The 14,969-nt window shown below is 38.4% G+C and overlaps 1 protein-coding gene across 20 annotated transcripts in view; it reads right to left on the minus strand.

The window, feature by feature from the left end:
- Positions 1-14,969, minus strand: part of NUBPL (nucleotide binding protein like) — a 445,280-nt gene that overhangs the window by 346,037 nt on the left and 84,274 nt on the right. For 17 of the 20 annotated variants that reach the window (XR_004184955.1, XR_004184957.1, XR_004184956.1 and 14 more), the window contains 2 exons: positions 10,294-10,333; positions 10,115-10,205 (listed from right to left, as the gene is read on the minus strand). The exons of 1 other annotated variant lie outside the window; for it this stretch is intronic. Coding sequence is in view for 9 of the 19 variants with exons in the window: in XM_017961088.3 (XP_017816577.1) it covers positions 10,115-10,205; positions 10,294-10,333 (131 nt within the window). In the remaining 10 variants the exon portion in view is untranslated. Of the gene's footprint in view, positions 1-401; positions 1,733-10,114; positions 10,206-10,293; positions 10,334-14,969 lie in introns of those variants that run through there. 2 more of the 20 variants (XM_031668189.1, XM_017961095.3) reach the window with 2 other exon arrangements.

A 14,969-nucleotide genomic window follows, 5' to 3' on the forward strand; every position in this document is an offset into this window, starting at 1 on the left:
TGGGCTAAATATATTCCCTTAATATTACCTCAAACTCTTATTCTCAAGCAATTCAGCTCCACTGCATCATTATGTCTGCCTTCTACTAACCTGACTCTTACCCACCTTCCTGTGTCTTTTACGAAACATCACTTCCATCTAGGGTTACCAGATTTAGCAAATAATAGTACAATTGACCCTTGAACAACACAGAGCTTAGAAATACTGATCCCCTCACAGTCAAAAATCTGCATATAACTTTTGACTCCCAAAAAACTTTACTAATATCCTGCTGTTGATCAGAAGCCTTACCAATAGCATAGTCAGTCATTACCACATATTTTGTCTTATATTATATTCTGTATTCTTACAATAAAACAAGAGAAAAGAAAATATTATTAAGGAAGAGAAAATATATTTACTCTTCATTAAGTGGCAGTGGATCACCAGAAAAGTCTTCATCCTCGTGATCTTCACATTGAGTAGCCTGAGGAAAAGGAGGAAGAGGTGGGACTGGTCTTGCTATCTTAGGGGTGGCAGTGGCAAACTTCTTTGGCTCTTCCCATGAGAAGTACTTTAGGGGTTCAGTATTAGTGTATGGAAATACATCGTAATTTCTGTCTGACTTTTTTTTCTCTAAAAATGTTTCTATATGGTACCAATCCTTCTTCCTCTGTTTGCTTTAGTTTCAGTGCCCGCATCATAGAAGTGTCCATGTCATAAAAGCCAAAAGCAGCCTTGAATAATCAAAACTCTTATGCCATGTTGTCTAATGTCAATTTGTTTTCTGGCACAGTTTCTTCTACTAATTCTTCCTCATCATCTGGCACTGGTTCAGAAGCAGTCATCTCCAACAAGTTGTTTTCTGTTAATTCCTCTGGTGTGGTGTCTACGAGGTCTTGAATTTCTCTGAGGTTTCTATCTTGAAACTCTTCATCCCTCATCTTTCTTGCCATATCCACAATCTCTTTCATGATTTTCCTGATTGACACTGTCATAAATTCTGTGAAGTCATGAACAACATTTGGACACAGTTTTTCTCCAGCAGGAATTTCTTTTGGGCTTGAAGGCTTTAACAGCTTTTTCATGATTTTTTCTCTACCAGGGTTCTCTTCCATAGCACTGACAATCCTTTCCATAGAGTATCCTGCATCATGAGCCTTAAAGGTCCTCATGAACCCCTGATCTAGAGGATAAATAAGGATGTTGTGTTTGAGGGCAAGAAGACCACTTCATCAGCACCTTTCTTTTGAACTCATGAGGGTCTGGGTGGCCAGGGACATTGTCCAATATCGAAAGAACTTTGAAAGGCAGTCCCTTATTGGTAAGGTACTTACTGACTTCAAGGAAAACACATCAGTGGATCCAATCCAGAAAAGGGGTTATCACTAAATTTTATTGTTGTACAACCCAAAGACTGGCAGCTGATGTTTATCTTTTCCCTTTGAGGCTCACAGGTTAGCAGTTTTATAGATAAGAGCAGCCCTGATCATAAACCTAACTGCACTGGCACAAAATAGTGGGGTTAGCCTATCCCTTCCTGTCTTAAATCCTGGTGCTCACTTCTCTTCCTTACTAATAAATGTCCTCTGTGGCATTTTGCTTTTTCCCAGAATGGGTCAATTCCACCTTCATTAAAAACCTGTTCAAAGCATGGCACCGGTACAAAAATAGACACATAAACCAATGAAACGGAATAGAGAGCCCAGAAATAAGGCCGCACACCTACAATCATCTGATTTTTAACAATGCTGACAAAAAAAGACAATGGGGAAAGGACTCCCTATTCAATTAGTGAGGCTAGGATAACTGGCTAGCCATATGCAGAAGATTGAGACTGGACCCCTTCCTTATACGATATATAAAAATCAACTCAAGATGGATTAAAGACTTAAATGTAAAACCCAAAACTATCAAAACCCTGGAAGACAACCTAGGCAATACCATCCTGGACATATGAATGGCAAAGATTTCATGACGAAGATGTCAACAGCATTTGCAACAAAAGCAAAAACTGACAGGTGGATCTAATTAAACTTAAAAGCTTCTGCACAGCAAAAGAAGCTATCAACAGAGTAGACAGACAACCTACAGAATGAGAGAAAATATTCACAAACTATGCATCTGACAAAGGTCTAATATCCAGCATCTGTAAGGAACTTAAACAAATTTACAAGAAAAAAACAACTCCATTAAAAAGTGGGCAAAGGACATGAACAGACATTTTTCTCTTTTTTTTTTTAATTATACTTTAAGTTCTAGGGTACATGTGCATAACGTGCAGGTTTGTTACATATGTATACTTGTGCCATGTTGGTGTGCTGCACCCATCAACTCGTCAGCACCCATCAACTCGTCATTTACATCAGGTATAACTCCCAATGCAATCCCTCCCCCTTCCCCCCTCCCCATGATAGGCCCCAGTGTGTGATGTTCCCCTTCCCGAGTCCAAGTGATCTCATTGTTCAGTTCTCACCTATGAGTGAGAACATGCGGTGTTTGGTTTTCTGTTCTTGCGATAGTTTGCTGAGAATGATGGTTTCCAGCTGCATCCATGTCCCTACAAAGGACACAAACTCATCCTTTTTATGGCTGCATAGTATTCCATGGTGTATATGTGCCACATTTTCTTAATCCAGTCTGTCACTGATGGACATTTGGGTTGATTCCAAGTCTTTGCTATTGTGAATAGTGCCGCAATAAACATACGTGTGCATGTGTCTTTATAGCAGCATGATTTATAATCCTTTGGGTATATACCCAGTAATGGGATGGCTGGGTCATATGATACATCTAGTTCTAGATCCTTGAGGAATCGCCATACTGTTTTCCATAATGGTTGAACTAGTTTACAATCCCACCAACAGTGTAAAAGTGTTCCTATTTCTCCACATCCTCTCCAGCACCTGTTGTTTCCTGACTTTTTAATGATTGCCATTCTAACTGGTGTGAGATGGTATCTCATTGTGGTTTTGATTTGCATTTCTCTGATGGCCAGCGATGATGAGCATTTTTTCATGTGTCTGTTGGCTGTATGTGAACAGACATTTTCCAAAAGAAGACATATGCGTAGCCCACAAGCATATGAATAAAAGTTCAACATCACTGATCATTAGAGAAACGAAAATCAAAACCACAATGAGACACTAACTCACACTAGTCAGAATGGCTATTATTAAAATGTCAAAAAATAACTGATGCTAGCAATGTTGGGGAGAAAAGGGAACACTTATACACTGTTGATGGGAGTGTAAATTAGCTCAACTATTGTGGAAAGCAGTGTGATGATTCCTCAAAGAGCTAAACAGAACTACCATTCAACACAACAATCCCATTACTGGGTATATACCCAAAGGAATACAAATCATTCTACCACAAAAACACATGCACATTTATGTTCCCTGCAGCACTACTCACAACAGCAAAGGCACGGAATCTACCTAAGACTGAATAAAGAAAAGATGGTACATATACACTACAGAATACAATGCAGCCATTAAAAAAAATGAGATCAGATCTCTTGCAGGAACATGGATCAAGCTGTAGGCCACAGATTAGAAGACTCAACGTTGTTAGGATCTCAATTCATCCAAAGTTGTTCTATATATTGAATACCATCCTAATAAAAGTATCAACATGCTTTTCTGCAAAAACTGAATCTAAAATATACAGAAACGTAAAAGAAACTAGAGCAGCCAAAACAATCTTGAAAAAATGCAGATGGAAAATGCACATTTCCTAATTTTAAGCCTTCTATAAAGCTATAATAATCAAGACAATGTGGTTTTAGAGTAAGGATTAAACAAACAGATCAATGGAGCACAAATGTGTATCCAGAACAGATAATACACATACGGTTAATTGATTTTTATCTAATATATAAATCAATTCAGGGAAAGGGAAGTCTTTCAAACAAATAATGCTAACATAACTGTATAAACTATAAAAAATTATAAACATTGACCCTTGTTTCATTTCACACATAAAAATTAATTCAAGATGTACAAGACAGAACTATAAAGCTTTGAGATTAAAATACATGAGAGAGAGAGAGCAAAGCAAGATGGTGGAATAGAAAGCTGCAAAAAGTGCCCCCCTCCACACAGGAACACCAAATTTAACAACTCTCTACACACATACACAAAACTTACCTAAGAACCAAAAATCAGTTGAGCACTCAAAAGTACCTGGTTTCAATTTTGTATTACTGGAAGACACAATGAAAAGGGCAGGAAAGACAGTCTTGAATTGTGATCTCCACCCTTCCCCCATTGCCCAAGAGCTGTGTGGCACAGAGAATCTGTGTGCTTGGGGAGAGGGAATGCAGCAACGTGAGACTTTGCACTGAACTTTGTGCTGTCCCATCAGAGCAAAAAGCAGAACCGGACTGCACCTACCTGACGTGTGCCCATAGAGGAAGCATTTGGACTGGCCCTCAACAGAGGGGAATCGCCCATCCCAGCAGTCGGAACCTGAGTTCCAGCAAGCCTCATCATGAGCTGGAGCGCTCTGGGATTCTAATAAACTTCAAAGGGAGTCTAGGCTACAAGGAATGCAGCTCCTAGGTGAGTCCTTCAGCTGAGCTGTGCTCAGAGCCAGTGGACCAGGGGAGCACACAACCTACTAAGACACCAGCCAGGGGCCAGGTGCGGTGGCTCACGCCTGTAATCCCAACACTTTGGGAGGCCGAGGCAGGTGAATCACGAGGTCAGGAGATCAAGACCATACTGGATAACACGGTGAAACCCCGTCTCTACCAAAAAAAAAATACAAAAAATTAGCCAGGCATGGTGGCAGGCACCTGCAGTCCCAGCTACTTGGGAGACTGAGGCAGGAGAATGGCGTGAACCTGGGTGGCGGAGCTAGCAGTGAGCTGAGATCGCGCCACTGCACTCCAGTCTGGGCAACAGAGCGAGATTCCATCTCAAAAAAAAAAAAAAGACAGACACCATCCAGGGCGGCTAATGGAGTACATGCACCAACACTCCCCCAACCCCAGGCTACACAGGTCGTGGCTTCACAAGAGACCCTTTCTTCACTTCAGGACAGGAAAGGGAAGAACAAAGAGAACTTTGTCTTGCATCTTGGATACCAGCTTAGCCACAGGGCAGGGCACAGCACAGATCTGTGAGGACCCCATTTCCAGGCTCCTGGATGACATTTCTAGACACACCCTGGGCCAGAAAGTAACCTGATACCTTGAAGAGAAGGACCCAGTCATGACAGGACCAACACCTGCTGAATAAAGGGCCGCTGGGCCATGAATAACCAGCAGCAATACCCAGAAACTATGCCATGGGCCTCTGGGTGAGACTCTGAGATGTGCTGGCTTAAGGTAAGATACAGCACATTCCCCACTGTGGTAGCTACAATGACAGACTTCATCTACTTGATAAAAGCAAAGGGAAAAGTAAAGGAGATTTTGCCTGGCACCTTAGGTACCAGCTCAGCCACAGGGGGTGGAGCACCATGAGGGGTCCTAGGTCCCTTGGCTCTTGGATGGCATTTCTGGACCTGCTCTGGGACTGCCCTGAAGAGTGAGTCTCAGGCCTGGCAACCTTCACCATGAGCTGACTGAAGAGCCCTGGGGACTTAAGTGAACATCAGTGGAAACCTAGAAGTATGTCCTGTGGGTCTGTAGTGCTGGTGGCCACAGATTGAGGCTCCTCTGCCTGTGGAAAGTGGAGGGAAGAATGGGAAGAACTGCACCTCATGCTTTGACTGCCAACTCACAGCTGTATAACAGAACACCAAGTAGACTTCTAAGGTTTCTCACTCCAGTCTGTGGCTCCTAGATGGCATCTCTGGACCCATCTGGGGTCTGGAGAACTCGCTGCCCCGAGGAAAAGACACAAGCCTATCTTGCTTTTCTACCTGCTGATCGTACAGCTACAGGGCCTTGGGCAAACATAGTCAGTAGCCAGATAGTGGTAACAGCAGGACAAGACCTAGTGCTGTGCAGGCTTCAGGTCTGACTAGCACAGTCACAGTGGTAGAGGACACAGGGGTGCTTGTGTCACTCTATTCCCAGCTTTAGGTAGCTCAGAACAGACAGAGAGAGATTCTGTTTGTTTCGGAGAAAGTAAGGGAAGAGAACAAGAGCCTCTGTATGGTAATCCAGATAATTCACCCACATCTTGTCCAAGACCATCAAGGCAGTACCTCTGCAGGTCTGCAAGAACCAAGCATTACTAGGTTTAGGGTGCCCCCTAAAGCAGATACAGCTTAGATCGCAACACTCAAGTCCTTTCAAATATCTGAAATAAGCCAAGCATAGAAAGATAAACATCACTTGTTCTCACTTATCAGTGGTACCTAAAAATTAAAAGAATTTAACTCATGGAGATAGAGCGTAATCTGAGGGTGTGAAGGGTGGTGGGGGTGGAAGGAATGGGGATGGTTGATGGGTACGAACAAACAGAAAGAATGAATAAAACCTAATATTTGCTAGCACAACACGGTGACTGTAGTTACAGTAAAAAATAATTTGATGGTACATTTTAAAATAGCTAAAAGAGTATAATTGAATTGTTTGAAACGCAAAGGATAAATGCTTGAGGGGATGAATACCCCATTTACCCTGATGCGATTATTACCCAATGCCTGTTGGTATCAAAGTATCTCATGTACCCTATAAATATAGTAACCTATAAGATACCCATAAAATTTTTAAATTAAGAATTTTTAAAAACAATAAAAATAATAAAAAATAAATACATTGTTATCATTACAACCTTGGGGTAGGCAGGCAAAGATTACTTAAAGAGGATACAAAAGGCACTAAGCATAAAAAAATAAGAAATTGGAATTCATTAAAATTTCAAACTTCAGCATAAAAAGACAAGTCACAGACAAGGATAAATACTCCCAATATCTATTATCTGACAATGGACTCATAGCCAAAATACGCACAAATTCCTACAACTCAATTACTAAAAAAAAAAAATTCAAAAATGAGTAGAAGACTTGAACAGACATGTCACGAAAGAAAATATGAGATCTAATACACATGTGGAAAAGGGCTCAATATTATTGATCATCAGGGAAATACAAATTAAAATCATAACAAGAGACCATTTTATATTTATTAGAATGGTTAAATGTAATGAGACTGACAACACCAAATGACAACAAAAATGTGAAGCAACTGGAAAACTTATGAACAACTGTAAAGTATTATAGAGGTATTATTTACAATAGCCCAAAACTGGAGACCACCCAAATATTCATCAACAGAAAAAAAAACACATTTTATTATATTCATACAATGGAATCCTACTTAGCAATAAAGAAGACCCAACTACTGTTATATGCAACAATAAACATGAATTTCAAAAGCCTTAGGCGAAGCGAAACCATATACAAAAAAGCTACATCCTGGCCAGTTGCGGTGGCTCATGCCTGTAATCTCAGCACTTTGGGAGGCCAGGACGGGCAGATCACCTGAGGTTGGGAGTTCAAGACCAGCCTGGCCAACCTGGAGAAATCCCATCTCTACTAAAAATACAAAATTAGCCAGGCGTGGTGGCGCATGCCTGTAGTCCCAGCTACTCAGGAGGCTGAGGCAGAAGAATCGCTTGAACCTGGGAGCGGGAGGGTGCAGTGAGCTGAGATCGTGCTATTGCACTCCAGCCTGGGCAACAAGAGTGAAACTCTGTCTCCAAAAAAAAAACAAAGCTACATCCTGTATAATCCTATTCATTTGAAATTTAAAAACATGTAAAACTCATTATGGTGACAGAAATCACGATTGTCTATGGGTATGGGATGAATCAGAAGGGGGCCCAAGGAAACTCTCTTGGAGGATGGAAATGCTATTTAGTTTGATTGGGTTACGATTACATAGGTATATATATTTATCAAAAATCACTAAACTATATACTGAAAATCTATGCATCTCATTGTATGCATAATTTTAGCTCAACAAAGTATTGTCAGGGAGAAAAAGGAAAAACAAAACAACTTAACCAGACTTCTAGTTCAAGATGTCAGAATGACCACAGTATTTTTCTTCTCCCCATAAATGGGTACTAGGAGGGAAAATGAGAGGATGTTCTGGATCACTGGTATTGTTCTAGTTATCTTGTCCTGAATGATGATTATATAGGTGTTTCAACTTTGGGATAATTTATCTATTTATACTCATGATTTGTACATTCTTCTATATATATGTTATATCCAATTGTTTAAAATGAGCCAATGAATCAGGTACCCCCTACAATCCACCGCTGTACAAAAGTTCTATCTAGCTACTGAATTTTCGCTAAGGATGTTAAATTTACCAAATAACGGTTTGGTTTCTAAATCAAAACAAAAGTGAAAACACTTCTTAGCTCTGATGATCTGCACTAGTCCCACTGTAGGCCTAAAATACCAGCTTTTCAGCTCCCAATAAAATGCACACATGAAAGTGACTTCACAAGAGACTGTAAGATAGATACACTCTAGGTAACCGCTAAGCATCCCAATAATATATGAACACATTTTCTTATCCCATCGTTACCCTGATATTCTATAGTATGTTTGCTGAAAATGTATCCACCAGGCTTCTCAAAATAAACTGTAACATTTTTCTGAGACGGATTCTTCCTCTGTCACCCAGGCTGGGGTGCAGTGGCGCCATCTCAGCCCACTGCAAGCTCCGCCTCCCAGGTTCCGGGTTCACACCATTCTCCTGCCTCAGCCTCCCGAGTAGCTGGGACTACAGGCGCTGGCCACCACGTGGGGCTAATCTTTTTGTATTTTTAGTAGAGACGGGGTTTCACCGTGTTAGCCAGGATGGTCTCAATCTTCTGACCTTGTGATTCGCCCATCTCAGCCTTCCAAAGTGCTGGGATTACAGGCGTGAGACACTGCACCTGGCCGATAAACTGTAACTTCTATACAATTTATGTGTCAGAGAGCTTGTTTTTGCCAAACCTTCATTTGGACCTCTGCTAGACTACCAAATTCCCTGAATATTTTTTGAGAATAACAACATGTAAAATCTGATGCTGAAGTGTTGTGGAGGTAGCTAAATTCAAACATCAAATATATATAATGCAGGCAATTAACACAACTATTCTATATTATCTGATGGTATTTAGCATTAGAGAAAACAGGTTGGTTAATCAAGACAAATAAAGGTCAAGGTCACAAAGGAATTGGTGGGGATGGGGTGGTTTGGTGAGTTTAAGTGAAATACTAACTATGGGATCTGAGAGTAAAAGAGGAGAAAATGAAACCAAGAGACTTAAATTACTAGGACCAAAAATCAAACAGCACACTTATCACAATTCAAGCAGCAAAAGTGGTAGAAAGGCAAGATGTTATAGTGAAAAAAGAAGAGTTTCAGAGTTCAAGACATATTCCATCTAAATTGTATACCTGAAAATGAATATAGGAGTATCTACCAGTAGAATTATCAACCTATTGTATGGTTCCTGACCCAAAGTAGAATCTGAATAAATAAAAGGTAACTGTTATAAGTTGATGAAATAAATGCAAATTACTTTTAACTTTTACCTAGAAGACAATTACAAACTCACATCTACTGAGAAAAAAAATAAAACTTATTCCAAGCCAACTATAAATAACATATAGCCCAAATGATATTTTTAGATTATCCAATCAAATGTTCTCTTCTTTTCTTAAGGCTAAATTAAAGTTGATTGGACAGATATTACACATGCAAATATATAACTATATATACTCAAAACAAAATTTCACTTTTTTCTGGAGCAATTTTAAATCACAAGTACCATGGTTTATATAATTTTTTTCTACATCTGATGATTTCTACACTGTCCTTATAACTCAATATTGACTACAATGAGATTAACCACAAATCTAAAGGTGGCAGAATACTTATAAAAATAGATTTGCTCTTCTTACTGCAGACACAGCCAAAGCAAGAAAACAGTATTCAGTAAGACAATAGAATTTTTAGTACTCACGAACAATGGGAAAGATTAAATCATGTTAACAGTGAAGTTTGGTCTTGGCACCACATTAACTCATTAGGTGCCATATTACACATTATACATTCATAGCATCAACTGATACCTGAATGCAAATTTTAACAATTCTCCAATCAGCAAATGTATTAACCGCAGCTCTGCCAATGATAAAATGATATTTAAGGCAATATTCTTACCTGCCTCAACAGTTTCTCAATGGCCGACATTACCATAAGGCCTCTCCAAACTACTGGTTCATTTTCTTCAACCAGAAAGCCCATAGACATACTGCAACAGTAATACAAAAATACAACTAATTTGTATAAATTAATCAATGTTATTCAGAAAAGAAACATTAAAAAAAAAATATGCTCACCAAGCAATACCATAATTCAAGAGAGGCCTCATTAGGTTGCCTGGAAAAAAAAAAACAAAATCCTCTCTTTTAGAAGAATAAAACACAATACATCAACATTCTGAATTGGGTTTTTTTTTTTCATCTTTTTAGAAATATTATTTTTTCAATTAACAGAAATTGCATATGTTTATGGGGTACAATGTAATGTTATGATACATGTCTATATTGTGGTAGAATAATAAAAATAAATAATAAAACCATGCCAATTAGCATTCCACATCACCTCACTTACTTCTTTCTTTGCAGTAAAAACATTTAAAGTCTACTCTTCTAACAATGCTGAAATATACAAAAAATGATTGTCAACAATAGTCACCATGCTGTGCAACAGATCACTGGAACTTATTCCCCCGTCTAACTGAAACTTCGCACCACTTGACTAACATCTCCCCTTTGCCCATCCATCCTTCCAGGATCAAAGAATACCAAACTGGAAATACAAATAGGCTGCTCATATTGTGCAATTTAACTTTCAACTAAATATACCTCAATTTGCAACAGTTTAAACATTATACCAAGCATACTACTAATATTCCCAATAGACACAACATTGATAAATAGTTGAGAAATAATTTTATTAAGAAATAATTCAAATAAAATTTTAAATATGTTTCTAAGAACATATTGTGCCTCAATATCAGGCACAATTGCTCACACCTGTAATTCCAGCACTTTGGGAGGCTGAGGTGGGTGGATCACTTGAGGTCAGGAGTTCGAGACCAGCCTAGCCAACAAGGTGAAATCCTGTCTTTACTAAAAATACAAAAATTAGCTGGGCATGGTGGTACACGCCTATAGTCCCAGCTATTCAGGAGGCTAACATGAAAGAATCGCTTGGACCTGGGAGGCAGACATTGCAGTGAGCCCACATTGTGCCACTGCACTCCAGCTGGGTGACAGAGCAAGGCTCTGTCTCAAAAAAAAAATAAATATCCTCAATAAAATAACTCAACTACAATTTTACAATTTTTCTAAAAAATAGCCCCAGTAACTAATTTTGCCCACCAATTTTATTCATATACAAAGATACATAAATAGAAAAATTTTATATATATGCTAATCTAATATGTGCATACATATATGTGTATATTTGCATGCACACATACACATCTAATCAGTCCTTCCTACACTGGAGTGTTACTAGTTATTTGTTCCTTTACTTAGCTTAAAAAGTGTAAAAATCCACAAAAGTAGACAAACTCAATTTTGAAATCTGAGATGAAAAATTGCATTAATCTGTAGAGAAAAGCAATCTACTGCTTATGGTGAAATAAAAAAAAATTATATAGGCAACAAATGGTTACAATAAAATATAATTTGTTTTATCAAACTATGCAATCACCTTCACACCCACTCTTGCTTTCATATCCTACTTCTCTACCATAACAAACTGCCACAGAAGCCATCTTAATTAATATGATTTGGACAAGTATTGAGCAAGAAGTTTAGAACAAAGTCATAAAACCTAGTAGTATCCTGTTTTCAGATTTCAAGATACGTTCTTCAGGGTTTTTCTCCTCTGTCAAGAGACTGAGACTGAAAACTGTATAAAGCATATATGCATGGATTATATAAGAAATCCTCGGCCGGGCACGTTGGCTGATGCCTGTAATCCCAGTGCTTTGGGAGGCCGACGAGGGCGGATCACGAGGTCAGGAGATCGGGACCATCCTGGCTAACACGGTGAAACCCCGTCTCTACTAAAAATACAAAAACTTAGCCAGGTGTGGTGGCAGGCACCTGTAGTCCCAGCTACTCAGGAGGCTGAGGCAGGAGAATGGCATGAACCTGGAACCTGGAAGGCAGATATTGCAGTGAGCCAAGATCGTGCCACTGCACTCCAGCCTGGGCAACAGAGCAAGACTCCGACTCAAAAAAATAAAAAAAGAAAGAAATCCTCTGCCATACTTCATTCATTGAATCCCTACTCATAGAAAAAGCCATGGTCCTTCATTAAAGGAATATGCAAAGAGTATATGTTTATAGTTTTCTTCTTTAATTTCTGACTAAACTAACTAGTTCAATCTCCCCATACCTAATTTGAAAGCAATATATTTCTTCTATGTAATTTTCTCAATTCTTTCCAAAGCATCCAATTATAACCTTTCACTATCAGGGTCGGCAATATTTTCTGCCATTTTCTTCAATTACCATATGAATACAGATTAAAGAATCTGAATTATCACATGGTTTTTCACTTTCGAGCTGCTAAAACCGTGAGTTACACTAAGAGATTTTTCCTAATTTGGAACCAAACTTGCTTTCCTGGATTAAACCCAATTTAATTTTAATGTAGTTATTTTATACAATGCTGAATTTGGTCTGCTAATATTTGCTTAACATGATACCAGTATGTCAAAGAGATATCTGCACTCCTATGTTTACTGCAGCACTATTCACAACAGTCAAGATATGAAATCAACCTAAATGTCCAACAATAGATGAATGGATAAAGAAAAGTTGGTATATAGACACAACAGAATACTACGCATCCACTAAAAAGAATGAAATCCAACTAACTAGGGAGGTGAAAAATCTCTACAATGAGAATTACAAAACACTGCTCAAAGAACACAGAGATGAGACAAATAAATGGAGAAGCATCCCATGCTCATGGATAGGAAGAATCAATAACATTAAAATGGCTATACTCCCCAAGGCAATTTACAGATTCAATGCTATTCCTATCAATCTACCAATGACATTCTTCGCAGAACTAGAAAAAACTATTTTAAAATTCACAGGCAACCAAAAAATAGCCCAAATAGCCAAGGCAATCCTAAGCAAGAAAACAAAGCTGGAGGAATCATGCTACCCAACTTCAAACTATACTACAGGGCTACCATAACCAAAACAGCATGCTATTGGTACAAAAGCAGGCACATGGACCAATGGAACAGAATAAAGAGCCCAGAAATAAGGCCACACAACTACAACCATCTGATTTTCAATAAAGCTGACAAAAACAAGCAATGGGGAAAAGATTCTCTATTCCATAAAAGGTGCTGGGATAAGTGGCTAGTCATAAGTAGAAGATTGAAGCTGGAACTCTTTCTTACACCACATATAAAAATCAACTCAAGATGGATTAAAGACTTAAATGTAAAAGCCAAAACTATAAAAATCCTGGAAGACAACCTAGGTATTACCATCCTGGGCATAGGAATGGGCAAAAATTTCATGACAAAGAAAGCAAAAGCAATCACAACAAAAGCAAAAATTGAAAAGTGGGATCTAATTAAACTTAAGAGATTCTGCACAGCAAAAGGAACTATCAACAGAGTAAACAGACAACCTATAAAATGGTAGAAAACCTTTGTAAATTATACATCCGACAAAGGTCTAATATCAAGCCTCTATAAGGAAGTTAAATTTACCAGAGAAAAACAAACAACCCCATTAAAAGTGGGCAAAGGACATGAACAGATATTTCTCAAAAGAAGACATACATGCAGCCAACACACATATGAAAAAAAAATCAATATCACTGATCATGAGAGAAATGTAAATAAAGATCACAATGAGATACCAACTCACACCAGTCAGAATGGCTATTATTAAAATACCAAAAAATTACAGATGTTGGCAAGGTTACGGGGAAAAGGCAACACCTACACACTAGCGATGGAAGTGTAAATTAGCTCAACCATTCTGGAAAGCATATGGTGATTCCTCAAAGAGCTAAACACAGAATTACCATTCAACCCAGCAATTCCATTACTGGGCATATACCCAGAGGAATATAAATCATTCTACCATAAAGACACATGCACACGAATGTTCACTGCAGCACTATTCACAATACCAAAGACATTAAATCAACCTAAATACCCATCAATGACAGATTGGATAAAGAAAATGTGGTACATATATACCATGGAATACTAGGCAGTCACAAAAAAAAAAAAAGATCATGTCTTTTGCAGGAAGATGGATGGAGCTGGAGGCCATCATCCTTAGCAAACTAATACAGGAACAGAAACCCAAATACCACGTGTTCTCACTTACAAGTGGAAGCTAAATGATAAGAACTTACAGACACAACGAAGGAAACAACAGACAGTGGGGTCTACCTGACAGGGGAAAATGGGAGGAGGAAGAGAGCAAAAATTATAACTATTGAGTACTAGGTTTAATATCTGGGAAATGAAGTAATATGTACAACAAACCCCTGTGATATATTTAGCTAAGTAACAAACCTTCATATGAACTTGCAAACATAAAATAAAAGTTTAAAAAAAAAAAAAGGAATGAAATTCTGTCATTTTCACAAACATGAATAAGCCTGGAGGACATTAAGTGAAATAAGCCAGACACAGAAATTCAAATCCTACATGCATTAACAATAATGTATTATGTATCTCAAAATAGCTTATAATATTTTAAATGTTCCCACAACAAGGAAATAATGTTTGAAGTGATTAATCTCCTCATTACCTTGATTTAATTATGATACAATGCAATATATATACCAACACATAAAATTGTGCACCATAAATATATACAATTATGTGTCAATTAAAAATAAAACTAAAGCCAGGTACAGTGGTACATGCCTGTAGTCTTGGCTACTCAGGAGCCTGAGGTGCGAGAGTCAATTGAGCCCAGGAGTTTGAGTCCAGCCTGAGTAACAC

The sequence above is a fragment of the Papio anubis genome, chromosome 7, assembly GCF_008728515.1.
Source record: "Papio anubis isolate 15944 chromosome 7, Panubis1.0, whole genome shotgun sequence".
NCBI classification, from domain to species: domain Eukaryota; kingdom Metazoa; phylum Chordata; class Mammalia; order Primates; family Cercopithecidae; genus Papio; species Papio anubis.